General features: G+C 41.7%; 1 protein-coding gene across 2 annotated transcripts in view; it reads left to right on the top strand.

Moving 5' to 3' along the window:
• The window catches only part of phf21b (PHD finger protein 21B), a 62,637-nt gene extending 41,014 nt beyond the window's left edge, over positions 1–21,623 (top strand). Inside the window, exons 3-14 of one of the 2 annotated variants that reach the window (XM_023350376.1) lie at positions 7,405–7,659; positions 12,245–12,337; positions 13,281–13,577; positions 14,500–14,622; positions 14,702–14,753; positions 14,829–14,905; positions 14,985–15,039; positions 15,963–15,979; positions 16,047–16,205; positions 16,277–16,343; positions 16,431–16,534; positions 18,031–21,623. In XM_023350376.1, the coding sequence (XP_023206144.1) occupies positions 7,405–7,659; positions 12,245–12,337; positions 13,281–13,577; positions 14,500–14,622; positions 14,702–14,753; positions 14,829–14,905; positions 14,985–15,039; positions 15,963–15,979; positions 16,047–16,205; positions 16,277–16,343; positions 16,431–16,534; positions 18,031–18,264 (1,533 nt within the window). In that variant the 3' untranslated portion in view covers positions 18,265–21,623. Of the gene's footprint in view, positions 1–7,404; positions 7,660–12,244; positions 12,338–13,280; positions 13,578–14,499; positions 14,623–14,701; positions 14,906–14,984; positions 15,040–15,962; positions 15,980–16,046; positions 16,206–16,276; positions 16,344–16,430; positions 16,535–18,030 lie in introns of both variants that reach the window. The other variant, XM_014473771.2, reaches the window with a different exon arrangement.
• Positions 21,624–25,675: the final 4,052 nt, after the last annotated feature.

Raw genomic sequence — 25,675 nt, 5'->3', positions numbered from 1 at the left:
TCAAGATATTATTTGAAATGTTTATAATTAATAAAACAAGATAAATTTACATTGCCAGTGATAATAAAAGTAAAGTTACAGAATAAAACCATAAAAAGAAAGTAGAAGTAATGAAATATTTCTCTTGAGCAATGTGGCAGAATTCAAACCACTTCCTAAAACTTGTATTGGACAGGAAATCAAAATGTCCCTTCAGTATAAAAGCCTCCTGCTGACAGAATGAAGACCCCACTCTGAGCTTTTAATTTGGAAACGGGTTCAGGTGAGATGCTTGAGTGAAATTGAGCTGCTGTTTGTCTTACCTCAGTTCGGTTGTTGTGGTCAGGACCCCCGCCGCTCCCCTGATGTCTCTACATTAAAATAAAATCCGAGTTCAGCCCGACTCGAGCAGAGCGGCCATGCTGTTTCACTCCTAATGAAACCTCGAGTTCTGAGCGTGAGCTTCGATCATTTAGGCTTTTATTGAGAAAACAAGCAGACGGCGGCGATGCGTTTTCGATTAAATCCCTGCAGGTCAGCATGAAGCTAAAAACGACTCGTAAGCTTTTCTGACACCTTTGATTATAAATTTTAGACGAAAAAACAGCCTGAATGTAGCGAACAAAAAAAGAAAATCTGTTATTTTAAAAACTAATATAAACACAACCTATTAATAAAATGAGACTAAATAAGTTCAGATTCGAGGTGGACTGTACAATAAATTGTGTCAACAATCTACTAAAACCAGAGACCAGGCCTTAATTAAATAACTTAAATAAATCTGTGTTTTTTTCAGATAATCTGTCTTTTTTCCATAACTTCAAACTCAAAATATATGGATTAGATTAGATTGCTTTAATTTTTGAAGTGTGTAATGTAAGTTTGATCTTCTGGTCTTTGTAAACTGCCTTCATCATCACCACCATGAAGGATAATATCTTGAATTTTTAAAAAAATAAATTTAAGAAAGATATATGATTCTGAAAATCAGCAAATAGAAATAATCATGGAGAACCAGGAATTAGACTAAAATCGATAAGCAATATTCTGCTTTTCACTTTGAACATGAAAGTCAGTCGGCCCAAGGCATATGCGAGTTAAACGGCTGCTTAAGGCCTCCACACCACCAAGGGGCCCCCAAGAGCATGACTTGATTTTATTTTATAGTGATTGATCTAGGCCTATCACAATAGAAAAATTTGGGATGATAAATTGTCCCAGAAGCTATTGCATTAAATGATAATATTGTTAGAGACCATTTTCAGTTAATATAATGGTAATAATGCAAGAACAGATTTTCAAAGATCAATGAACTTTCATTTCTAATGAGGATTTAACTGGAAGACATTTTAAAATATTTAAAAAACAAAATGAATTATGAAGTCTCTGTAAACAAAACTGTCCTTTAAAAAAGGGACTAGTTGAGTATGAAGTGGTAGAAAGAGAAAAATGATAAATTATTTGCTTGTTTAAATTTAATATACGATTAATTTATTTATTGCGACAGACCTATTCTAATTCAAAAATACTTTTTTGATCCCAAAGAGAAATTAAAATTTGTTGCAACTCAACAACATTTGAGGATTAAAAATCTGCCCTGGGCCCCAAAAAGATTTGGGCCGGCCCTGACCTAATTTGGATTAAAAAAAAAAGAAAAATTACATTTTTGCATTAACTTTGCTTCCTTTGTTACATCTCTGTATTAAAAGCAGGATTTATCTAAATAATAATCTTAAAGACAAGGTAGATTTTTAAAAAATGATTCTTTGATGTAGTAATAATGTTTTATTGATCGGTTGATCGGGTCGTTGGTGTCCTGATATTTCCTTCCCTCGGTCACATTCCGATGATCTCTGAGTAAAAAAAGCCGCTGCAGGCGCGTTTGATTTGCATTTAAATGGATTTATTGTCGGGCGGAGACTGACCACATGATGTGGGAAATGAATGGAGCGCCGGCCGCTTCCTCGTGTTTGTCTCCCGGCTGCATAATGAACATTTTAATGTGATTGTTATCTGCCGGCGGGCGGGAGAACCGGAGCTGTTAGACTAACAATCAGAACTGCTTATTATGGAGGCCGAAACGCAGAGGTATTGATTCAGTTCCCGAACAGAATCAAACGGAGGCGACAGTGAAAGGAGTTTTAATCGTCTCTGCAGGGAAGCTGCTGTGAAGGCTGTCAGATTACAGGAAGTTACAAACAAGAAACAGGAAGAGAGCGACAATGGACTGCAGGTTTATTGGTCTCTCCTTACGTCCTTCCTTCAGTGTCCTTTCCTTCTTTCCTTCCTTCTCCTTCCTTTGTTCCTTCCTTCTTTCATATTCATATTCATATTGGCCTCGTTGAAGACGCCCACAAGGAGTTGAATGAGCGTTGATACCAGAGACTCCATGATGACCTTATTGTTGACCTCTATAACCTGATATTTCCAACCCACGTTCCAGAACTGGAGAATCTTCTTGGAAGAAATTCCTTCAAGTTATCAGAAGTCAAGTTTCCTTCAATTAAAACTCTGAAAACTGAAGAAGAAGAGTGGACCAAAATGGCTGCCAACGGAGATGCTGATGGCTGCTGGGGAAAAATGTCTGTTACACTTGAACTTGAAACATTTAAATCTTAAATGTAAATGCAATCTGGAAGAAAAACCAATGAGAAAGATAAACAAACATTTATCTTCAGTAAACTGATTTTCCAGACATTAAATCAACAGTTAACAGGTGATTCAGACCATGAGGCAGTTAATCCTGCTGTCTCCATAAAATATTCATGAGTTCATCCCCGATCCGATCAGAGGAGCGTCGTTCTTGTGTCGTCTCTCCGTGAAGTCCCACAGTGAGCCGATCCTCCTCATCCCAATCCCAATTCCAGCTTCTTGTCTGTTCCTCCTTTAACAAAATTCCAATAACAAACCAAATATTTGAGTTTAATTTGGGCTGCAACTAGAGATGGGAATGTTTCTGTGTTCAGCGATTTGATTTAGACATAATTTTAGATTCAGAATCCTGCAAAAACAAAATCTCACCTAATATTTTTGGTCTAGTTATAGTGCAAATATCTTAATACCCTTGAAATAAGACAAAATAACTCAAAAGTAACTTCATAAATGATGTATGTGAGAATGTGGCTGTTCTTATTTTTCTTTTTTTGCCAGTTGTTTGTTGATTCTTGCGTTGTGTGTGAATTGTGAGACAGTTATTTTTTGTTTTTGGGCATGTGCACCGACTGATGGCACCCTTTGAATTTCGTTGTCCTTGTGACAATGACAATAAAGATTTATCTGATCTTATCTTATCTTATCTCAAAGATACTTTAAGGAGCTTGTTTTATGTTAATAATTCCTTAATATTGATCCATTGGAAGATTATTTCAATAAAACATGGGAAGAATATCTTGTTATAAGTTAAATAATCTGCCAGTGAAACTATAGGTTTTTCATCAATATTAAGGAACTATTGACTTAAAACAAGCTCCTATTTCTTGCTGAAAAGTTTTGTAAGTTAATTTTGTCTTATTTCAGGAGTATTAAGGCAAAAACGTACAACTTCAGCGCATTTTAATATCAATTTTTAAGTCTTTTGAATCAATTCAGAATTGAGTAGAGGCAGGCCCTATACTCGCCTACTCTGAACTAGTTCTAAGTTTGAAATAGTTCTAAGATTGTGGCTTTTTTATTGTTGTCATAGCAACTGGTATGACAGTCAGGGATGCCTACCAAGATGGCTGTCAGCTACAACGTTTCCTGAAGTGAGACGTCACATGAGAACCATGTATTGCGATTTCCTGTAGAATCTATTTTTTCTGCACTTCTAGCTGCAACTAACAATTATTTTAGCTACCAATTATTCTATCAATTATTTTGATGATTAATCAGATAAAGTATTGCTACATTCTGCTGCCATTTCATTTAACCTCTTACACTTTTTATATAATATTTAAAAATATGTTTAAAGAACCAAATATCATTTTTTAATATCATTAAAATCATTTTTTAAATAAGAAAAACCTTTATTTCCTAAAATGTGGTAATATAGCATTAATTTTGTGAATTTGAACCAGGTGAAGTTAAAACTGCCACTTGAAGAGATTTGGGTAAAACATATTGACAGATAAAGGTGAAAAATGCAAAATAAAGATATTTTTTGTACAATTTTAGCTTATTTACTGCTCTAAGCTGGTCATTTTTTTCAGCAAATGGCCTTTGAGTCTGTATACTCCAGTTAATTATTGATGGATTTCTAAATTAGTTGATTATTTCAATAATAGATTAATCACGATTAATCGTTTCAGCCCAAGACAAAAATAGAATAGAATAGAATAAAATAGAATAGAATAGAAGTACTTTTTTCATCCCAGCAGGGAAATTACTTAGTAAAAGTGAATTTTTAAGAATAAAACCGTCAAAACTCCGGTACTGAAACACCAAACACCTGCAGCTCATGGCGGGACTTTATCTGCTTCCACTTCCACGGCTCTGAAACTTATTTCCAAACATTGCTGCGGTCCAGTCCTGTGGATTTGACGTTGCTTTGTCCCTCTGGGAATAAGAAAAGCAGCCGCCCGTTTCCTCAGCCCCTTCCAGGACTGAAGCAGCTCGCTGGTAAATGGAGTGTAAACAAAGAAAGCGTTTGGCAGCCGCGCTGATGGAAATCTGAACAGCTACTAATGCGTTTTCCAGCGGCCTCCTTATCTCAAAGGCCCCTATCAAAACAGCGAACATAATGAGCCAGGATAATCCAGTCAGCTGGCCGTAAACAGCCCAGAATGACCTTAACTATGGACTCAGAGAGCCGAACACGTTCTCAATTAAATTTCTCCAGTCGAGAGGCTCAAAATGCTCCGTTTTCCTGCTGAGTGAGCAACTTTACACCAGAAACCCCCTAAAACCAGGAGAGGAAAAGCTGCTGACTCATGATAACATATCTCTAGATTTTAGAAGTTTCTTCATCTTAACTCAGATTTTCTCAGATTAAATGTGTTAAATTAATGTTTTTAAAGTATAAAATGTGGAGCTGTGAGGGCGGTTCTGGTCTGCAAGGTCCAGAACTTCACAAAGTGGATCGCAGCTGGAGTAGAGAACCATCAGCTGATCTGAGGTCACTTCCTGTTCAGGATGGAAACATACACATCTCCCCCAGTTCTCCCAGTGGTCAGGTCCTGGTGGGTTCTGGGTCGGCTGGTTTCCCAGTGAACCTCTGAAGGAGGAAAACCAGGATTCATCCTGAACCATGAACCAGATCAACCTGGACCTTTAAGGAGAGGAGCGTCCTGCGTCTGTCCTTCCTTTCTTTGTTTGTTTTTTCTAATGTCCGTCCTTCCTTCCTAGTCTCTCTCCCTTCCTTTATTTCTTTGTTCTTTCCTTCCCTTCTGTATCAGTCGTCCTCAGGAGGAGACGAGGACGACTCAGGACTCTATTTAGCTTTAAAGTTAATTTATTTTCAAACTGTTTACTCTTTTTTTCTTTCCCTTTTGCCTGGAGTGAAAAACTAAAAGTGTAGGATTAGATAAAGGTTTTTTGTTGTTTGTTTGTTTGGTGAGAAAAGTAACTCAGATCCAGTTTCTGCTCCGATCTGGATGAGACGGCAGCAGAAACCGGAGCAACGACGGTAGAAAAGCTGCTGCTGATGTGCAGCTTTGATGTTCTGCATCATCAGCTCTCAGGCCGCGGCGAGGCGGCCAGCAGAAAGCCCGTTTCCTCCACCGTCATTAGATGAAAGGTGAGCAGCGAACGTACCCTGATGAAAGCTGCTGCATCCTCGCTTAACTCTGCAGAAACATGGAGAAAAAAACTCGTTAACGACTCGTTAGCGGCTCTTATGGCCGCACTAATGCGTTCTGTCAGGTAGATCCTCTATCCGGATGGATCCACGGACCCGTCAGCTTCACTGGTTCCACAGCCAGGCAGAACCACGACAGTAAATAAAACTCAAACAGTCAAAAAATCTAAAACAAATCCAAAGTGTTTTATTCTTAAATGCTGTTGTCAATTATAAACTTTTATAAAATCAAACTGAATGTCCAGTCAGTTCATTATTTTGGCCATTTTTCCTTTTGATCGGCAGTTTACTTTAACTATTCCACACACCCTTGTTGTTGTCTTGCTGATGATAAACTTGTCCATCGACGGCCTTTGACTAGTCCGTGTGGGTATCTGTAATACTGTGGGAAGTGATGGGGACAGGCTTCCAGCTCATTTTTGGTTTTCTTGGTTCATACACTGCAAAAACACAAAATCTTACCAAGAATTTCTGGTCTAGTTTCTAGTACAAATATCTTAGAAAACTTTAAATAAGACAAAACTAAGTTACAAGTAACTTTTCAGCAAGAAATAGCAACTTGTTTTAAGTCAATATTTTCTGAAATAATCTGCTAGTGGAATAAGATATTTTTCCTATATTGTAAGTTAAAATGTTCCACCAGCAGATTATTTTGCTAACACTGGTACTTTTAATAAATATTAAGGAATCCTTGCAAGTTAGTTTTATTTCAAGTGTACTAAAACACTTGGACATAAACTAGACTAAAAATACTTGTTAAGAATTTATTTGCAGTGTTTCATTTCTTAGCAGTTTATTTTCATCCGACTGCAATCAGATGAATAACTACAACCTCCGCACAGTTTTTTTAATTCTGGATTTTCTTGTTGCTTAGAAATTAAATAAAATGAATAAAACTGGATGTTTGCAAAAATAACAAACGTCCACAGTTGGAAGTTTTTTGTAACTTTCTTGTTGATGGATTGTTCGAAGATCAATCTATCAACAGGATGTGGATTGGTTGAATTAAAAAAAAATAAAATTCCTCCCGGCATTGAGATAAACTGCAGTCATTCCGACATTCGCTGCTGGTTCCTCTTATTTTAAGGCTTCCTGTTTGATTAAAAGTTTATTTTTAGTGCGCACCGTTGTTAAAAGCTCCATGAATACGATCCTAGGTGTGTCTGAACAGCTCTGAGCGTTTTAAAGTGTCCTTTTGTGTACCTGCTGACCCCGTCCCTCCGGGAGGGGCCCGTCTCGGGTCTCCAGCCTGCAGAGACTTTAAATGAGTGACCTTTCAGACAATAGGAGGGGCCCCGGCTCTGAATGGCGAGCGGCGGGCCAGCGGGTCCTGAAGCAGGCGGCTGTTCGGGCCGCCTGCGGATTCCATTGATTCCCTGAAACAAAAGCTTCCCAGGAAGCTGCTGGTGGACCCAACAGGTTCTGGATGGTTCTGGTTTGTTATTATTTATTTGCTGGAAGATGAACATGTATTTAAAACTCTCAGGGTGTTTCTGGAAGCTCGACTGTTTTTGTTGCTTCCTGAACAGAAATATGAAATATTTATGGCGGATAAAAAGGAGTGGGGAAACCTTTTTAGAAGAAGCCGAGGAAGGTGCGGTTAGGGTTGTCATGGCGACGAAGTATCAACTCACCTGCCTGTCTCCCCGCAGAAGCTGGCCGTCCGAAGCTGTCCCGTGGGGACCACCAAGCCGCTGTCGCTCATCAAGCCCCCCAGCCAGGGCATCGCGATCTCCGTGGTGCCGGCCAAGACCCCCGTTTCCATGGTGACCGCGCACATTAACGGCCAGAAGGCGGCGGGGCCGGAGCCGCTGCAGGCGTCCCCAATAAACCTCCAGGCGGCCGGTGCCGGAGTCGTTCCGTTCAGCGGCGGCAGGAGAGCCGGGGAGCTGCTGGCTCCCTCCCAGGTAACCCTCACCTGTAGAGTGGGCGGGGACGGGTTCTCCTCTTGGGTTGGCCGGACTATTTAATGTTAAATATTAAATATCAATATTTAATATATAAAAATGGAAGAGTTAAAAGTCTGGTGGGACTTTTTTGTCAGGCAAAAGTTTGAGACATCTTCATTGAGGCTACCACTAACTAGTTGCAAATATTAGCTAACTAGCTTCATTGTTACTCAAGCGGTTGAGGCTAACGCTAACTACCGTAGCTGCTAGCTAGCTTCGTGTTGCGACTTGAAGCGGTTGAGTCTACTGCTAGCTAGCGGCTAGTATAACCTTTCTGAGTTTATCATGGGTAAGTGTTCATTTATCGCCAGTTTCGTAGGCTGTTTTTTTTTGGGGGGGGGGGGGGGTTACTCTTTTGCTTTTTTGTTAGTTTTTGCTAATCGACGTTCACCGTGTGCAAATAACGTTCGGCATGTGCAACTACGTAAAATAAGGGATTTCCTGTTGTACCTTTCTGTCATAATACTGGGCTTAATTTTGAGTTGGTGAAACCTGTGTATATCCTGATCAGTAAATATGGCTAGAAATCCACATTTTCCTTGTTGTTTCCCGATGGGCCTGCGCTGCAGCCTTGCTTTTCCTGTTTGTTGGGATTCAGGCTGCAGCCTCTCTGGCTTTATATTCTGCTTCATAAGCTGGGATCAGAGCTCCATGGCTGTAATTTTTCAGCAGTTAGAGAGAAGAGGGCCCAACCTCCTGGCCCTCAGGCTCAGTCTCTACCCGTCTTCTGCCCATCCTTTCACTTCACCATGTCTATAAAGGAAAATGAGGTGATTATCTTTGGCATTTTCACTGTTATGATTGTGGTTCAGAGTTGAGGTTTTTGGAGGGGAACCCCCTCAATCATCAGACGTCATCACAGACTCTTAGTTTCTTATTTAAACTCCAAAATGAGGCCCGGAGGCCATATGTGGCCCTGAACCGATTTCGTGTTGCACCCGACCACAATTCAAGAATAAATTGGGACAAAATGCAACCGAAAGCAGCACAAAGTGAGCTTTTTCAAGCTTTCTGTTTTCCTTCAGTTGTCATGGAAACTAGGACCACATCTACTCATTGAATTGTACACCTTGGAGCACCCAAATCTGCTTTTAATTACTGTACAAAGACTTGGCTCAATAGATATGAAGACTGACCTACATTCTGTTTTTAATGCTGAGAATGATTAAAATATTTTTTTTCATTTTTTTCTAAATTGAGCCCAAAATATTCAGCAAAATGGATTCCTTTCATTTAACAGGGAAAATTATTTGAAGTTTTCAATCTATGATCCTCTTCTTATAAAAGAAAATCTGATCATTTTACTTGTTTAATTGGAATAGTTAATGGTTGAGTAGGTTAAAAGAAATCACGGCATTTTGGTGATTTTAGTTTTTAAAAATGATTTTCTTTTTTTCTCCACATGACAAAACTGCCTGTGTTTTCATGATGCAATCATGAAATAACTGCTTGAATCCCAACAAACAGGAAAAACAAGGCTGCAGCGCAGGCCCATCGGAAATGCACTAAAAATAACAATGTAGTTTCAATGATGTTATTTTTTTAGGAATATGTTGTTTCCTGATCAGGTCATAATGAAAACCGTTGACGTATTCAGTCAGAGTGAGTGCTCTCACTCGAGACGAAGCTTTTCTCTTAAGGCTCTGCCAATCACAGGCTGTTTTGGCTGCTAATTCAGGGATCAATAGTAATGAATCAGTGAGTTGGTTTTAGTTCTGCCCTCCAAACTGCAGCAAATCAAAGCAGAAGATCTGAATCCAATCGCTTTTTGTAGGGAGTTTTTAAGGTTCTTTATTTTTTTTTATAGGTTTTTCAGGTTTATTAGGTTGGGAATCCAACAAGCTGGAAACTTTAACGGACGTTTAAAAACACTTTTTAGGGATCTTAGACTTCAAGTTCACAGAGATGAACTGATGTGTCAGCTCTGATGAAGAAGCAGTGTTGCCGTGGTAACCACCTCGCTTGACCTCGCACCGCTTTAGAGGTCAAGCAAACTCTGTGAACTCTTCTCCACCCTCGGTGAACTCTGACCTTCAGGGTCGCTGAGTGACGAACGGCGACGTTCAAACATCATCAGGCTCTGTGAACCCGGTGTGTTTACTTTAACCATGACAGAAATATTCCCACCCTGAGGCTGCGGGTGTTTATATATGTGAAGTGTGTGGATGTAAACACAGCTGGGTGTTTATCTCAGGTTACTGAAGGCGGTCAGGGATGAGGAGCGCCCTCTGCTGGCTGCTGCTGGAACAGCGGCTTTAAAACCCAGCAGAAACTTGAGACAAACTGAAGGTAGCGCTTCGTTCCAGCTGATTTCTGCTGAGTTCTGGTTTTACTCGGAGATGATCGACTCAGAACAAACCTGTCGTCTTCCCTGCACGCCTTCATCCTGACTGCTGCGTGTGCATAACCTCCTCCTCTTCCTCATCTTCATCCTGCTGCGATGACAGGAGCAGAGATGACAAACTCCTCCTTCCTGCCTCCACCTTGACCGGCTGCTGGCAGTCTCCTCACATCTTCTCTCTAATTCATGTTTTTTTTCTCTATAATTGAATTCTTTTATTGATTTGGAGATTTTATTTGGGTTTTATGCCTCTCAACCTCTGCTCCACTGTAATAATCTCATTTCTAGATGCAAAACAAAGAGCAGTTTGAGTCGTGAAGAAACCAAACATCAGATCTGATTTGATCTTCTTCTGTTTTAAATTCAAACTGTTTGAGTAAAACAAGCTGCAGCATGATTGACATTTATGATAATCCAGAATATTTTACAGCATTTTTTAGGGATTCTCTTCAGAAAAATATTGATTTTAAATATTTTCAGGTCTCCATAAGTAATATTTGCTTTGCATAAATTGTGCCGTCTTATTGTAACATTTTGTCCATTCTGTGATTTTTACTTAAATTGAGAAATAGATTTTTTTCTCCTAATCTTCTTCTTTGTGTTTTTTGGGGCTGCAATTAATGTTTATTTTAGATTATTCTAAATTTGTTTAGAATTGATTATTCTGCATCTAATAACGTCAGCCCGTTTTATACAATATTAGAGATACATTAAAGGTGCAAATAAACAAATTGGTGCCTTTATAAGTAAGAAAAAAAACATTTTCTTGCAAAATGTAGCATTCAGTTAACAAACATTCGATCATTTGTAGCAAAAATAGATTTACAGGCAAAAAAGGTTTTTTTTTTCTCTTAAATGCAAAATTTATGCATCTATTTTATTGTTTGGAGTTTTGGCTCAGTTCCTTCTGACCGCCTTTTTTAGTGTCTTTAGTTAACGATTAATCTGATTAATCGTTTCAACCCTGATGTGCTTCAAACTTTTAACTGTAAATGTGAGGCGAACGGCTCAGGTTGTTTATTTCCATCTCATTTTGTCTCAGTCAGGTTTAAATCGTTTGTATTTAAAGCCGCAGCCAATCAGAGCTCAGTTTTAGTTTCTGTTTGTTTCACAGAAATCTCTGATCCAGGATGAGAGGAAGAGGAGGAGGATGAAGAGGAGCCCTGAAGGTGTTAGGTTTGGAGAAAACAGGCAGCAATTACAGAAATGAAAGGCCTGAAACTGCAAGAATCCTCGGCTCTGCAGTTACCATGGCAACTGACCTCTGCCGCCTCCTCCTCCCTCTTCATCCTCGCCGAGCTGCTTTGCAGCACAATACGACGAAACGAAAGGATTTCACAGAAGAAGAAAAGAGAAGAGGAGAAACTTTCACCTCCTTTCCTGGAGAAGATGGAGCGCTTAAACTGGTTTACAAGCTGGGTTTAAGCTGGTTATGAACTGGTTTATAGACTGGGTTTAAGCTGGTTATGAACTGGTTTATAGACTGGGTTTAAGCTGGTTATGAACTGGGTTTAAACTGCTTTAAATTCCGCTTTAAAACCTTGATTTAAACAGATTTACATTCTTGTTTAGATTTTGTTTTAAACTGGTTTGTATTCTAGTTTAAATTCTAGTTTTGGATCCTTTTATTTCCTGGCCTGTTTTAATTGATTTCTGACTGGTCTGTGGTGATCTTGGACTGGATTTAAACTGGTTTGGTTATGATGGTTGGTTCCAGCTCCAATTTGGACTGGTTTTAGACATTTCAGTTAAACTGGTTTTGGACTCAGTTTGAACCCAGTGTTGTGTTGTAATGGTAATGGTCCGTTATGTTTTTTGTGAGGAACCATCAGAGTAAAGTTGATATAAATCAAATATTTTTGTTTCTAATGAACATTTTGGGAGGATTTTAATCTCTCCCTTGGAGAGATTTTTGATCGTTAAAATCCATCAGATTAAAATCATCCTGCAGGTTCTGTTGGTGAGGAAACAGCGCCCCCGGTGGTTAATGTTTGCAGCTACATTTATTTGTTCCACCCAGTACATCTTGAAGTCTTTGACTGAACCTGTTGTTTTCGCTGCTGAATTGTTTTTGTTTTAAAATCCTTAATGTTCAGGAAGTTTCACATCATTTATGGACCAAAACAAAATCCCAGAACTTGTAGAACCTTCCTGTGAAGGTCGTCCTCCTAACTGAACTGGCTCTGCCTGTTGCGTTTTCAGATGCTGGGAACTCTCACTGCTCTGCCCATCAAGGTGCCTCAAGTCAGCTCTCTGCACCGGCTGGCAGGACAAGCAGCCACTGTGCTACCTCAGGTAAACCGGGTCACTTTGACCTTTAACTGGGTCAAACTGGTTTCAGATGAACTGTTGTTGCTAATGTAAATATTAAGCCTGCCACAATGAGCAGTAAATCAATTAAAAAGAGCGAGTATTTCCATTACTATGCTTGTTCATGCAATTTTATTGAAAAGCTGCCATTTTGAATAATTGTCAAAACATTTGACATACAGTACAAAAAGATAAAATAAGTTTATTTTATCTTTTTACAAAAGTCGTAATTGGAAGTTTTGCCTGTTTTCCTGGTCTGAGCAGAATAATGAACAAGTTTTGAACAATAGATCAATTAATCGCATGATAAAAACAAGTTTGATCATTTCCATTTGCATTATTTATTTATTTTTTTAATCTTTTCTCTTTCTACCAAAAATGAGGTGATAAAAGTCTCCAGTCTGGTATTTTGGTCTTAAATAGCAATTTTTTTTCAAGGACAATTTTGTTTCCAGAGACTTGATTGATTTTATTTGTTGTTTTGTATATTTAAAATGTCTTCCAGTTCCAGTGTTAAACATCCAATGCAATTTACAGCTTATTGATCTTTGAGAATATGTACTTGCATTGTTATTCCATTAGCATTATATTACTAGAAAATGGTCTCAAAATAACAATATTATCATTTATTGCAACAACGTTTGGGACAATTTATTGCCCAGTAGAAGTTATTATTGTGACAGTCTGCTAAATATGAAGGAAAGTGATTTATTTGGGGAAAATCTGTCTAACCAGAAATTAAATTGCAGGTTCTGTCCAGCAGGTGGCAGCAGAACATGTTTACCTTCAGTTTAATTTGGATATTTAGCAATTTTCACCTTTTATTTCCATGTATAACTTATATTTTTCTTGCTTTTTATTCAGAACCCAACATAAAACTACTAAGTTATCCCAACAAGACAATAAACCTGTGTTTTTTCCCCTACAGGTCAGGCCAAAGACCCAGATCCCCGACAGCCTCCCCCACAGTCCCTGCCAGGAGCTGCAGCCGCTCAGCCTGCAGAGAGTCACAGCTGTGGTCAGCCCCAAGAGCCAGGCCCCCACCCTGCCCACCGCCAACAGCACCTTCAGCTCCGACCACCAGCAGGTCAGCCAGAGCAACGCCTCTCCGTCAGCAGGCCCCGACCTGGGCCACGCCTCTGCAGGGCCCGGCGTGGCCTACGCCATCATCGCCGCCTCGCCCGCCACCGGGAAAGGCGTGTCGGCAGTCAGCGAAGCCGTAAAGGTACGGGCACGTTTCACAAAAACATTTTAAAATCAGATGACTGATGAGGCAGAAAGTGTTTTTTTTTTTTTAAACCTGACAACTTCAAAGGTTTTAGTAGCTCAGATACTTAAAAGATCAAACTGATGCAACAACTCTAAAGTTAAACTAAATATAGGTGGCCTGAAAGTCAAAACTCAGGGTAAAAAGTTATCTTTCTTAAGATTAAATTAAAGCTGAGTAATATTATTAGGCTTTCAAACACTTTAGGTACTCGGATTGTTTCTCACATTCAGGATTTCCACTCATCCTGAAATACGTTAATCTTAAATTTAGCTTGTCAGGATTATTTAGTCTCGTATATTCTGTTTTTTTTCGTTAGGTTTTTCTTTCAGGCACAAGTTTGAGTTTCACTCACGTTTTCCTTGCCTTCTGTGTTTCTCTGCTAACATTCCCCAGCTAGCTAGCTGTTTTGCATCAATCATGAATTTAGTGTAGATTTATCGCCAGTTGATACATTTTCTTGGTGATATAAATTTGAACTTTGACTTATTGAAACCCACAAACATCCTGACGTCAGGATGTGCCTGTGCCGCTGGGCTCAGTCCTGCTGCATGTTCCCGAAATAATTCCTCTTCCTGCTCATTGTTTAGTTTTATCTTTACATTTAATTTGTGTAATTTCCAAAGATGGGAAAAGAGCTTTAAAGAGTGGAGATCATCTAATCTTAAAGCAAATTTTACAACTTTTATCTTTTCATTTAATACTAAAAACAACTAGTCTGCTTTGCCTTTTAAATGTATTCATACCTACAGGTTTTGCAAAGGGTGGCATTAGAAAGGAGCCCCCATGAACTATAAAATAAAATCTCTTTTGTGTCCTGAGCAAGTTGGCTTGTGCAGTAAGTTTAAAAGCTTTCTTTTTGTTTGTTTTTTGTTTCCAGGTGATAATAATCCAGCCGCAGGCCCCCAGCAGCACCGATGGGTCCCCAGCTGATCTCCCTTCACCGGAGGCTCCCACCGTAAAATCTCCTCCAAAGAAGAAGAAGAAAGAGGAGGACCCAGAGGTGAATCAGCTTTATTATTCAGGCTCAACAGCTGGAGAACTGATGGAACCAGGAAGTGACTCTTCTTCTTCTGTTGCAGAAAATCGCCTTCATGGTGGCCCTTGGCCTCGTTACCACAGAGCAGCTGGAAGGTGAGTTCACTCCGACTCCCAAGCTGGAAACAAACTTAGCCAGCCGAGTCTTTAGAGGTCTGTTTTGCTTTTCAGAGATCCAGATGAAGAGGCAGGAGAGGAAGAGGAGAAGCACAGCCAACCCAGCCTACAGCGGCATCTTGGAGCCCGAGGTGAGAACCTCCAGAAACTTTTCCAGACCTTCGTCTTTCTGGGAGGCTTCAGCTGTAACCTCTTCCTGTTTGTGTGCAGCGGAAACGCCTGCCGTCACATTACCTGAACAGCTCCCTCTACCTGTCGGCACGAGGTAACGCAACTCCCAACCTGCAAAAAAAACAAACTCAACCTGACCAGAAACAATCAGAGCTCCATAATTACAACGTTTTCTATGAGAATCAATGGGAATAAACTTGTAACTTTTAATATGCCAGGGTAAAATATAGACTCTAATCATAATATTCACTAAAATAACCAGATTTGATGTGTATTTAGTTACCTAACATGCACTGATTGTCAGAAACCTTCAATATGTAAAGTGAAGTTTATAGAAATTTGACCATATTTATACGTAACTTGCAAATGACTCAATTGAACTGAATTACTTCCCATAATTCACATGGAAAATTCCAGTTTTATCAGCACGAAAATAATCTAGACTTCATGCAGTGCTCAGATCACTAACACCAACGCATCAGTTTTACAGTGCTGTGAGAAAGTATTGGCTGCTTTTCACTGCGAAAACTCACCAAGTATTTTTGGTTTAGTTTCCAGTGTAAATATCTTTTTAAGTGCATTAACCAGTGACTTTTTAGGAAGTTCTAGTTTCACTAGCAGATTATTTCACTTAAAATATGAGGAAAATATTTACACTTTGTAAGACTTTGTGTTGGTTGTTCTTTCAGTAAATGGCCTCGTTTTGACTTTTTATACTCCATATAACGGTTAACAGATTACTAAATTAAAACAGCATAAAGAAGATTAATTTCAACTGCATTTCTGTTTTAAATAAACATGTAATTAAAAACTCGTTGGGCTATCACCAATCTACTGTTGGTAAAGTCCTTCTGTTGATCATGTGACACCAAAAAACCTGAGTTTTTTTCCAAATTGTTGCGTTTACATTAAACTGCGTCATTATCGGTTAGATTTAAACGCAGCGCGCCGATACTTTCTCACCGTTAACTCCTAACACGCGCTAACCTCTGCTCTGCTCCATTCACACGCTAACAGAGGATTTCTGCTGGAAGGTAGGTCAGGTCACATGACTCGGTGTCACAGCTCGGCGACCTCTGCTGACCTCTGCCATGTTTGCAGGAGGAGCTGGAGCATGACGACCGCTGCGCCGTCTGTAAGGAGGACGGAGAGCTGCAGCTCTGCCACAACTGCCCTCGAGCCTTCCACCCCAGCTGCCTCCACCCGCCCATCAGAAGCCCCCCCAGAGGCGCCTGGTACTGCCCCAAGTGCCAGAAGAAGGTGAGTTCAAATGCAATGAGGTCGCCGCGGCGACGGCAGCGGAAACGTGACGCTGTTACTTCTGCTTTCAGGTCCTGAACAAGGAGAACCTGTCGTGGCCTCAGAACTTTGTCCAGTCCTACGTGACGCACAAGACGGGTGAGGCACCGACATTCGGTTCTACAGCAGCGAGTCGGGTTCTGGTTCTGATGGAATGTGTGTGTGTGTGTGTGTGTGTGTGTGTAGTGAGGCAGGAGGAGAAGCGGCGGCTGCTGAGACGAAACAACGAGTTGAAGAAGGAGTGCGCTCACCTGGAGGAGCAGGACAAGAACCTCAACAAGACGCTCAAAGTAAAAACAACAGAACGCAAAACCTAACCCAACATTTTTGGTTTAGTTTCTAGTGCCAATATTAGCATAGTTAAAATAAAAATAATCTACAAGTAACTTTTCAGCAAGATATGAGCTGGCTTTAAGTCATTAATTCCTCAATACTGATGCAAAAGTTCAAGTTCCACTGGCAAATTATTTCATTTATAACATGGGGAAATAATCTGCCAAGGGAAGCAGCAGTTTATCAAGGAATTATTGATTTAAAACTTACAAGTAAGTTTTTGGGGTTTTTTTTATGTGATTTCAAGTGTAACAAGACACTTTCACTAGAAACTAGACCAAAAATGCTTGGTAAGACTATTTTTGAAGTGCAAAAAATCTTTGCCTGTAAACGTTCCACCTACATGAGGAAATTTTTCTGCGATGATTTGAGAGCACGCATTTTCATTTTGAAAGCAGGATTTCATATCTTTTGTTCTCAAAACTTGTAGTGTTTACTCAAACCTTTCTCCTTGCTTACAAAACATCTTGCTTTTGGAACAAAACTGCACAGTTGCCTGGCAACCTCTCGGCCAATAGAATGAAAGTGATACATGACTCGTGATGTGATGTTGCTACAATTGGCTATTATCCATTGTAGCAACCTGCGCCACCCACTGGTTGTAGGGAGAAACTACATCAGCTTCTCCGTCCACCAGTAGTGCTAATGATCTCTTAGACAGGAGTTTGTTCATCCAACCAAAGGCAATGGATCCTGGATACCAACCATGTCACAACATGGTGTTTATTTAGATAGCTAGACATCATGTCGTGACTATGTTGTCTTTGGTTGGGTGAACAGACTCTGCTCATCTGGCAGATGTTTAGTGTACTGTGGACCAGAAAGCTGACGTTGTTGCTCCCTACATCCAGTAGGTGGCGCAGGTTGCTACAATCGATAACTGCCACATGGACCTAAATTCCAGCAGATTTTTCTAAATCTGCTGGAAGGAATGAAAGTACAATACTTCCATTCTATTGGCTTCGAGGTTGCAAGGCGACGTTGCCAAAGGGCGGTTCCAAAGCTAGCAGAGAGTTCTGCAAGAGAAAGTTTTGAGAACAAAAGACATGAAATCCTGCTTTCAGACTGAAAATATGTGCTCTTGGATTATGGCAGGAATATTCCCCCATACACCTCGAACTTTTCAAGTGGTAAAGATTTAGCATCACCTGGTTTAAAAGAAAACTGGGCACGACTTCCTTCTTCAAACATGTAAACAAAAATAAAGTCTCATCAGTTGTACAATTTCTCTTTTGCCTTTAAAAGACTACAAGCCATTTTTTCAGCTAGCATGTTTGTTTTGGTTTATTTACCCCATTTAAGAATGTGATCTACTACTACTACTTTCTACGCTAGAAAGTAGAGGTTCAACTTTCTACTCTAGAAAGTAGACCAAAAGTACTTGGTAATATTTTGTGTTTTGCAGCCTTACTTTTGGCCCTAATAGAACTCCATACGCTCCGTTTCTCTGCAGGTCTGCATGGACCAGAGGGATCGACTCCTCGGTTTGCAGCGTGACACTCAGGCGTCGCTCGACCGCATCAAAACACTCATCAGGCTCATCCAGCGGGACCAGCTGGTCCAGGTCACCATGACGACCATCGCCACGCTCCCCCAGCTGTGGATGAAACCCATCAGCACCGCCGCCATGGTGGCAGCGCCGTCAACTGCGCCGCTGCAACCGGGTCAAGACGACGTCGCCAACTAGACCCAACGTCTCTGAAGTGTTTTCAAACCCAACACCTACAGTGCTTAACGAGATTTTTTTAAGTTATTTTCTATTTATTCTTCGCCTTAATGTATTTATTACGAACCGGTAGAATCCAGCTTCCGAGCGGCTGTACAGCGATTTATCCGAGTAGACGTTCGTTTCCATCCTGTGAACAAAGTTCCTGCCGTACGACTTCAGGAAGACGTTTCCACACGCAGACGAGCCTTCAAACAAAACAGAGAACTACGATTTTCTCAGTATTTATAGAGTAAAAGTCAAAGAAAAAAATATTTAAGATTAAACTACAGAAATTAGCTTTTTAGTGCAGATTTTAGTATTTTCATGCCGATGCCTGTTGATAAATGTCTGGAGTATTGAGGGGAATCACTGTACATACGTGCTTTCATCATCATCATCATCTAAACAGATGAGACTGATTGGACAGGTTCAACTTTTCCTTAAGACGCAGAAAGAAATCTTTACCACAGAATGGATATTAAAGGTGTAAAACATCTCAAACACTAAACAATTAACTGATTATTAGTGTTTTGTTGGTAAATTCAGCTTTACTTGCCACTTTCCTCAGTTAAAATCAAAGCGCCAAGAGCCTAAACTGCACATTTTCTGAAAGTGTGCAACGTTTGAACAGCTCAATAGAAGGTCCTGGAGTGGCCTAATCAAAGTTTGGACTTGCATCTAATTCACACTTTGTGGTTTGACTTTAAAGTCTCCAAATTGAAGCAATTCTGCAAAAAGAGGGTCAAAATTTATCACCAGCTATCAGAGCTACAGAGAATTTGCTTTTTATTTTTTACTCTGGAACAAACTCAGTGGGCGGGATTAAGGGAGAACCTGCCGTCTGATTGGCTGTTTCAAACTGCAAGGATTCTTTCAAGTTTACTGGAAGGGTAGAAATTAACTTAAGTTGTATTTTATTTACTACAAACTCTAGGTGACCAACTCCAGCATTTATATCTTTAATAATTCATTAATAAACTTGCTGGTTCTGTCAGACAAGATTAGCATTAGCTAACACCGGCTAACACCATCTCCTGAACTTGAGAGATTTCAGACCAAACTAGATATAAAAGCTGCAGTTTGTCACTACAAATTACAAGTTAATTATGCTATTAAAGTTATTCCTGCACTTTCTGCTGAAGTTATTGGTCTCAGAGTCGTACCAAACTTTGAAGAAGTTCTCTTCGCTTAAGGGTTGAATCAGCCAATCAGACGTCAGGGATTCCTCTAGTCCCGCCCACTGGGTTCTATGGTGAAGTAGATAGTTTAAATTCATAAAGTGCTTCGGCAAAGGAACATGAAATAATTTTGTTTTTGTTTCTGCGTCTTAAAGGCAAATGGAAACTCGCCCCAGCGAACGTGATGCATCCATTCCGCCCCTCCCTCTTTAACCAGTATGGAAAATATGCCAAAAACGTTTTTTTTGTGTGTGCATTTTATATTTTCTGTGTATTCTGAGCGAAAGATGAACACTGCCTCACATTGTTTCAGGGTTTCAGTCTTTGTTGTCGTATCAGTTTTTTTTTATATTAACGATAAAATAGAGAAAAGAAAAGCAGCAGAATCAGGACGTCTCCGTCGAGCTGCAACAACAGTCGCGAGTCTTCCTGCCGTCCGGAGGCGTCCCGCTTCAACGCTTCCATCGTTTTCTGTTTTTTATTATTAAGTTGTGGTACTGTACTCAACCAATCAGTGGAGGTGCAGCTCTCTGATGCACAAACATGAACAAAAAGCAGAGGAAAAATAAGTTTTTTTTTATCAGAAAAGACAATTAGAATCATATCCAGCTCACCTGTTTGGTCTCTGAAGGATCAACGCTGCAGGACTCTGAAAGTCTGTTCACCTTTTCTGCTTTAAGCTGCAGAGAAAAAACAAAAACAGTCAGTTTAAAGCAACATTTACAACTTCACCTGAAAGCAAAATCGGCTTCAATTTTAGTTTGAAAGTTAGAAAAAAATACTTTATATTTACAAGACAATAAAAAGAAAATTAGCATGCTAAAATAAAAATGTATAACCCATTTTTTGTTCTTTTACATCATATGACTGAGTCATTTTAGCATCAATGAATGCAATTAGTTAACGTTGCCAAGTTCTACAAAAAATTTAAGATTTTTAGACAAATTTATATCAAATATCTCTGAACCATATGGAGAGGACAAGTCCTCAACACATCTGAAAATAGAATAAAAAATGTACTTTATTTTTATTTTACAATAAAAGTTTTTTATTTAAAAAATAGAATTTAAAAAATTTAGGCAGCAAATTCTACATTGAATAAAAATCAGTAAATGCAATCAGATGAGTTAAAATTGTAAAATTTTTCTGGTTTTAATTTTACACAGGCCCTTTTAAACATTTTGTTTTCCAATATACTAAGATGTAAAAAAATAAAAAAGAAATGACAAATATAAAGTGATGTTCAAAATTAGAAAAGCCAAAACAAATCATCTTTCCTAGTTTGTTTTTTTTCTAGAATTTTTATTATTTATTTTATAATTGCTGTAATGCTCCGTCGTAGAAAATAATCTTTGAACCAATCTGGAATTGAAGCTGCCTGGAAGTTTTAACTGTACCAGCTCTACTAGTGCTGATGCCTTTGATAATTTTCTGCTTAAATGGTGACAGACAACTTTCAGAGCAACTAAAGTAAATATTCATATCAGATTTATTTTTATTTCCTGTAAGACAAGTTTCGGAGCAACTTGAGGAAGTAAATATTTACTCAAATTACCTTTTGTTTCCTGCTGGTGGCGCTCTTTCAGAGTCCAATCTGCCTTCATGAGAGAATAAATCATCATCAGTTAGTCTATAACATAAGAGGGCTTTAATTTTGAAATGTGCCATGTGATGCATATCAAGTCCTCACCTGAGAGGTGAAAGTTCAAACCGAGATGGAAACCATATCAGTTTAAAAAAAAGAATAATAAAGAGAATCCCACTTTCCTCCTCCTCCATCCGTTTCTAGGAATCTTCTCCGGGAGAAACTGTGCAGTGCTTAAACAAATATATTTTACTACACAACACAACATTTGAACAAAACAAAAAGAAGAAAAAACATTTTTATATTCTTTTATCGAGGAGCCAAGAGAAACCAGAGGAGTTTGTGTAGATGGAGGTGAAGTAGAAGTTTCTGTTCGTCAGTGGAAGCGGGGAACTGTCCGGTGGATAGTGTGTATAGGAAGTGTTTGTCTTAAATATGCCAACGTAGTTTTTCCTTCTTTCTGATGCATTCAAACGCTGATGGACGGAGGATCGATGGTTAAAGAGTAGTCTCACCTTTTGTACCAAGTTCTTACAAAAACATGGAATCATTAATAAACAAAGTCAAGAACAAAATGGCCAGAGCTTTGTGTGTTTTATAAAAAACGATTCTGGAACATTTCAGGTAAAATTCACTAAAATATTAAACAGAATAGTTATGGAGAAAAAGTAAAATAATGTACAGAATTAGATGGAAAAATACAAAATGTGTAAAAATACACATTTTGGTAGCAAATGCTACATGAGATAAAAAGTACATGTAGTGATTTCTTAAGTTACCTATATAATGTATATATATATATATAGTATGATGCAAAATTTGAGCAAAATTCAGTCAGAGAATAGTATGATGCAATATTTGAGCAAAATTCAGTCATAGTATAGTATGATATGAAAAATGAGTAAAAATGAGACATAGTATAGTCCATCCATCCATCTTCTTCTGCTTATCCGAGGTCGGGTTGTGGGGGTAGCAGCTTCAGAAGGGAGGCCCAGACTTCCCTCTCCCCAGCCACTTCTTCTAGCTCCTCCGGGGGAATCCCGAGGCGTTCCCAGGCCAGCTGAGAGACATAGTCCACCCAGTCCTGGGTCTTCCCCGAGGCCTCCTCCCGGTGGGACGTGCCCGGAACACCTCACCAGGGAGGCGTCCAGGAGGCATCCTGACCAGATGCCCGAGCCACCTCAACTGGCTCCTCTCGATGTGAAGGAGCAGCGGCTCTACTCTGAGTCCCTCCCGGATGACTGAGCTTCTCACCCTATCTCTAAGGGAGAGCCCAGCCACCCTACGGAGAAAACCCATTTCGGCCGCTTGTATCTGCGATCTCGTTCTTTCGGTCATGACCCAAAGCTCATGACCATAGATGAGGGTGGGAACGTAGATCGACCGGTAAATCGAGAGCTTCGCTTTTTGGCTCAGCTCTCTCTTCACCACGACGGACCGGTACAGCGCCCGCTTGACAGCAGACGCTGCGCCAATCCGCCTGTCGATCTCCCGCTCCCTTCTTCCCTCATTCGTGAACAAGATCCCGAGATACTTGAACTCCTCCACCTGGGGCAGGACACCCCCCTTGACCCGGAGAAGGCACTCTACCCTTTTCCGGCTCAAGACCATGGCCTCGGATTTGGAGGCACTGATCCCCATCCCGGCCGCTTCACACTCGGCTGCGAACCGCTCCAGCGAGAGCTGCAGATCATGACCTGATGAGGCCAGTAGGACCACATCGTCTGCAAAAAGCAGAGACGAGATCCTAAGGCCACCAAATCGGATCCCCTCAACACCTTGGCTGCGCCTAGAAATTCTGTCCATGAAAGTAATGAACAGAATCGGTGACAAAGGGCAGCCCTGGCGGAGTCCAACTCTCACCGGAAACGAGCCCGACTTACTGCCGGCAATGCGGACCAGACTCTGACACCGGTCATACAGGGACCTGACAGCCCGTATCAAAGGGCCCGGTACCCCATACTCCCGGAGAACCCCCCACAGGGCTCCCCGAGGGACACGCTCGAACGCCTTCTCCAAGTCCACAAAACACATGTAGACTGGTTGGGCGAACTCCCATGCACCCTCCAGGACCCTGCCGAGGGTGTAGAGCTGGTCCAGTGTTCCACGACCAGGACGAAAACCACACTGCTCTTCCTGGATCCGAGGTTCGACTATCCGACGGACCCTCCTCTCCAGGACCCCTGAATAGACCTTGCCAGGGAGGCTTAAGAGTGTGACCCCTCTATAATTGGAGCACACCCTCCGGTCTCCCTTTTTGAACAGGGGGACCACCACCCCGGTCTGCCAGTCCAGGGGAACTGCCCCCGATGTCAATGCGATATTGCAGAGTCGCGTCAGCCAACACAACCCTACAACATCCAGAGCCTTAAGGAACTCCGGGCGGATCTCATCCACCCCCGGAGCCTTGCCACCGAGGAGCTTCTCAACCACCTCAGCGACCTCGTCCCCAGAGATTGGAGAGCCCAACCCAGAGTCCCCAGGCTCAGCTTCTTCAATAGAAGGCATGTTGGTGGGATTGAGGAGGTCTTCGAAGTACTCTGCCCACTGACCCACAACGTCCCGAGTAGAGGTCAGCAGCACACCATCCCCACTATAAACAGTGTTGGTGCCGTACTGCTTCCCCCCCCTGAGACGCCGGATGGTGGACCAGAATCGCTTCGAAGCCGTACGGAAGTCTTTCTCCATGGCCTCTCCAAACTCCTCCCATGCCCGAGTTTTTGCCTCAGCAACCACCCGAGCCGCATGCCGCTTCGCCTGCCGGTACCCATCAGCTGCTTCCGGAGTCCCACAGGCCAAAAAGGCCCGGTAGGACTCTTTCTTCAGCCTGACGGCATCCCTCACCGAAGGTGTCCACCAACGGGTACAAGGGTTGCCGCCACGACAGGCACCGACAACCTTGCGGCCACAGCTCCGACCGGCCACCTCGACAATGGAGGCACGGAACACAGTCCACTCAGACTCCATGTCCCCCACCTCCCCCGGGACGTGTTCATAGTTTTGCCGGAGATGGGAGTTAAAGCTCCGTCTCACAGGGGATTCCGCCAGACGTTCCCAGCAGACCCTCACAACACGTTTGGGCCTGCCAGGTCTGACCGGCTTCCTCCCCCACCACCGGAGCCAACTCACCACCAGGTAGTGGTCAGTGGACAGCTCCGCACCTCTCTTCACCCGAGTGTCCAAGACATACGGCCGCAGATCCGATGAAACGACGACAAAGTCGATCATCGAACTGCGGCCTAGGGTGTCCTGGTGCCAAGTGCACATATGGACACCCTTATGCCTGAACATGGTGTTCGATATGGACAATCCATGACGAGCACAGAAGTCCAACAACAGAACACCATTCGAGTTCAGATCGGGGGAGCCGTTCCTCCCAACCACGCCCCTCCAGGTCTCACTGTCATTGCCCACGTGAGCGTTGAAGTCCCCCAGTAGAACAAGGGAGTCCCCAGGAGGAGCACTCTCCAGTACCCCCTCTAAGGACTCCAAAAAGGGTGGGTAGTCTGAACTGTCGTTCGGCCCGTAAGCACAAACTACAGTCAGGACCCGTCCCCCCACCCGTAGGCGAAGGGATGCTACCCTCTCGTTCACCGGAGTAAACCCCAACGTACAGGCGCCGAGATGGGGAGCAACAAGTATGCCCACTCCTGCCCGACGCCTCTCACCTTGGGCAACTCCAGAGTGGAAGTATGTCCAGCCCCTCTCAAGGAGGCTGGTTCCAGAACCAGAGCCATGCATCGAGGTGAGACCGACTATTTCTAGCCGGAACCTCTCGACCTCACACACTAGCTCCGGCTCCTTCCCCACCAGAGAGGTGACATTCCACGTCCCAAGAGCCAGCTTCTACAACCGAGGATCGGATCGCCAGGGTCCCCTCCCTCTGCTCCCACCCATCCCACACTGCACCCGACCCCTTTGGCCCCTCTCACAGGTGGTGGGCCCATGGGAGGGGGGACCCATGTTTCCTCTTCGGGCTGAGCCAGGCCGGGCTCCATGGGTTAAAGTCCGGCCACCAGACGCTCGCCATCGTGCCCCCCCTCCAGGCCTGGCTCCAGAGTGGGGCCCCGGTGACCCGCGTCCGGGCGAGGGAACGCTAAGTCCAATGTTTTTATCCATCATTGGGGTCTTCGGGCTGCGCTTTGTCTGGTCCCTCACCTAGGACCTGTCTGCCTTGGGTGACCCTACCAGGGGAATGAAGCCCCAGACAGCATAGCTCCTAGGATCATTGGAGCACTCAAACCCCTCCACCACGATAAGGTGGCAGCCCAAGGAGAGGACACATACATAGTATAGTATGATGCAAAATTTGAGCAAAGTTCAGTCATAGTATAGTATGATATGAAAAATTAGTAAAAATGAGTCATAGTATAGTATGATATGAAAAATGAGTATACTATGTCCTTTTTTTGGACATTTTCGACGTCATAGTATAGTATGTCCTTTTTTTGGACATTTTCGATGTCCATATTATAGTATGTCCTTTTTTTGGACATTTTCGACGTCATACAATAGTATGTCCTTTTTTTGGACATTTTCGACGTCATACAATAGTATGTCCTTTTTTTGGACATTTTCGACGTCATACAATAGTATGTCATTTTTAGGACATTTTCGACGTCATAGT

This window comes from Xiphophorus maculatus, chromosome 17 (assembly GCF_002775205.1).
Source record: "Xiphophorus maculatus strain JP 163 A chromosome 17, X_maculatus-5.0-male, whole genome shotgun sequence".
Classification (NCBI taxonomy): Eukaryota; Metazoa; Chordata; class Actinopteri; order Cyprinodontiformes; family Poeciliidae; genus Xiphophorus; species Xiphophorus maculatus.
Note: the sequence above shows the minus strand (reverse complement) of the source record. Positions and strands in the feature narration are given on the sequence as shown.